The sequence below is a fragment of the Galeopterus variegatus genome, unplaced genomic scaffold (assembly GCF_000696425.1).
Source record: "Galeopterus variegatus unplaced genomic scaffold, G_variegatus-3.0.2 Scaffold9273, whole genome shotgun sequence".
In the NCBI taxonomy this organism is placed as follows: Eukaryota; Metazoa; Chordata; class Mammalia; order Dermoptera; family Cynocephalidae; genus Galeopterus; species Galeopterus variegatus.
This window is the reverse complement of record NW_007735384.1, coordinates 19,859-20,728: the sequence shown is the minus strand read 5'-3', so window position 1 is coordinate 20,728 and position 870 is coordinate 19,859. Positions and strand designations below refer to the sequence as shown.

The following is an 870-nucleotide window of genomic DNA, read 5'->3' as shown; positions in this document are numbered from 1 at the left end:
TGTTTTGGAATGAAATGAAGGGAAAATAATAGGAATCATATGCTTTCCTAAGAACTGCTCCCCTGTTTCTGTCTTCTGTCCCTAGGAGAACTCTCCACAAAAAAATAGTTTTGTTTTGTTATATTTGGTTTCTGGCTCCCAGCCTCTGCCTGATATTCTGAGTATCTTCTCTCTTTCTCATCCCTGAAGAATCTAATACAGTATGAGAGAGAAACTGTCCAGTCAGAGTTTGAAAAACTGAGAGCCATCCTGGACTGTGAGGAACAAAACCAGCTGCAAAAGCTGGAGAAAGAGGAGAGAGGTATTTTGAAAATCCTTGCGGAGTCTGAAATTGAGCTGGCCCAGCAGAGCCAGGTGGTGAGAGACCTCATCTCAGATGTGGAGCATCGGTTGCAGGGGACAGCAATGGAGATGCTGCAGGTAAGACTTGGAATGAAGCCCTAACATCTGAGATTCAGGAGAAATGGAAATTATTTCCTTCTCTTCTGTGTTGTTGTGCCCTTTCTGGCCCTTTCTGGTTGTGATGCTAAGTTCTTTGGGCCCTGCTTCATCAATTTCAGAGATTATAGGAAAGGTCCAGTGTTTTAACAGCCAGAGAAAACTCCATTTTTATTAATTTCCCAAGTGCAGTGCAAACATTTGAGCTTGGAGAGAAGATTCATTGTGTTCACTGCTATGTTTTAGGTAGGTCTGTGATCTAGTGTTGAGCACATATCAGGCAAGTTTTCATCACTCAGCTTAGTCAAAGTCAAACAAATGCACTTCAGGTTACAAGAGATCTTTTTATTTTTTCTCCATTTTAAATAAGTTGAGTCTTTTCTCCTCTTTCGTTATTTTCTGAAAAAATTGTGAAGGACTCCTATTATTCTT

General features: G+C 40.6%; 1 protein-coding gene across 1 annotated transcript in view; it reads left to right on the top strand.

Moving 5' to 3' along the window:
- LOC103609157 (tripartite motif-containing protein 5-like) overlaps positions 1 to 420 on the top strand; it is a gene marked incomplete at its 3' end in the record, with an annotated part of 36,471 nt that extends 36,051 nt beyond the window's left edge. The window contains exon 5 of the mRNA XM_008593509.1: positions 190 to 420. Coding sequence (XP_008591731.1) covers positions 190 to 420 — 231 coding nt within the window. The remainder of the gene's footprint in view (positions 1 to 189) is intronic.
- Between the last annotated feature and the right edge of the window lie 450 nt (positions 421 to 870).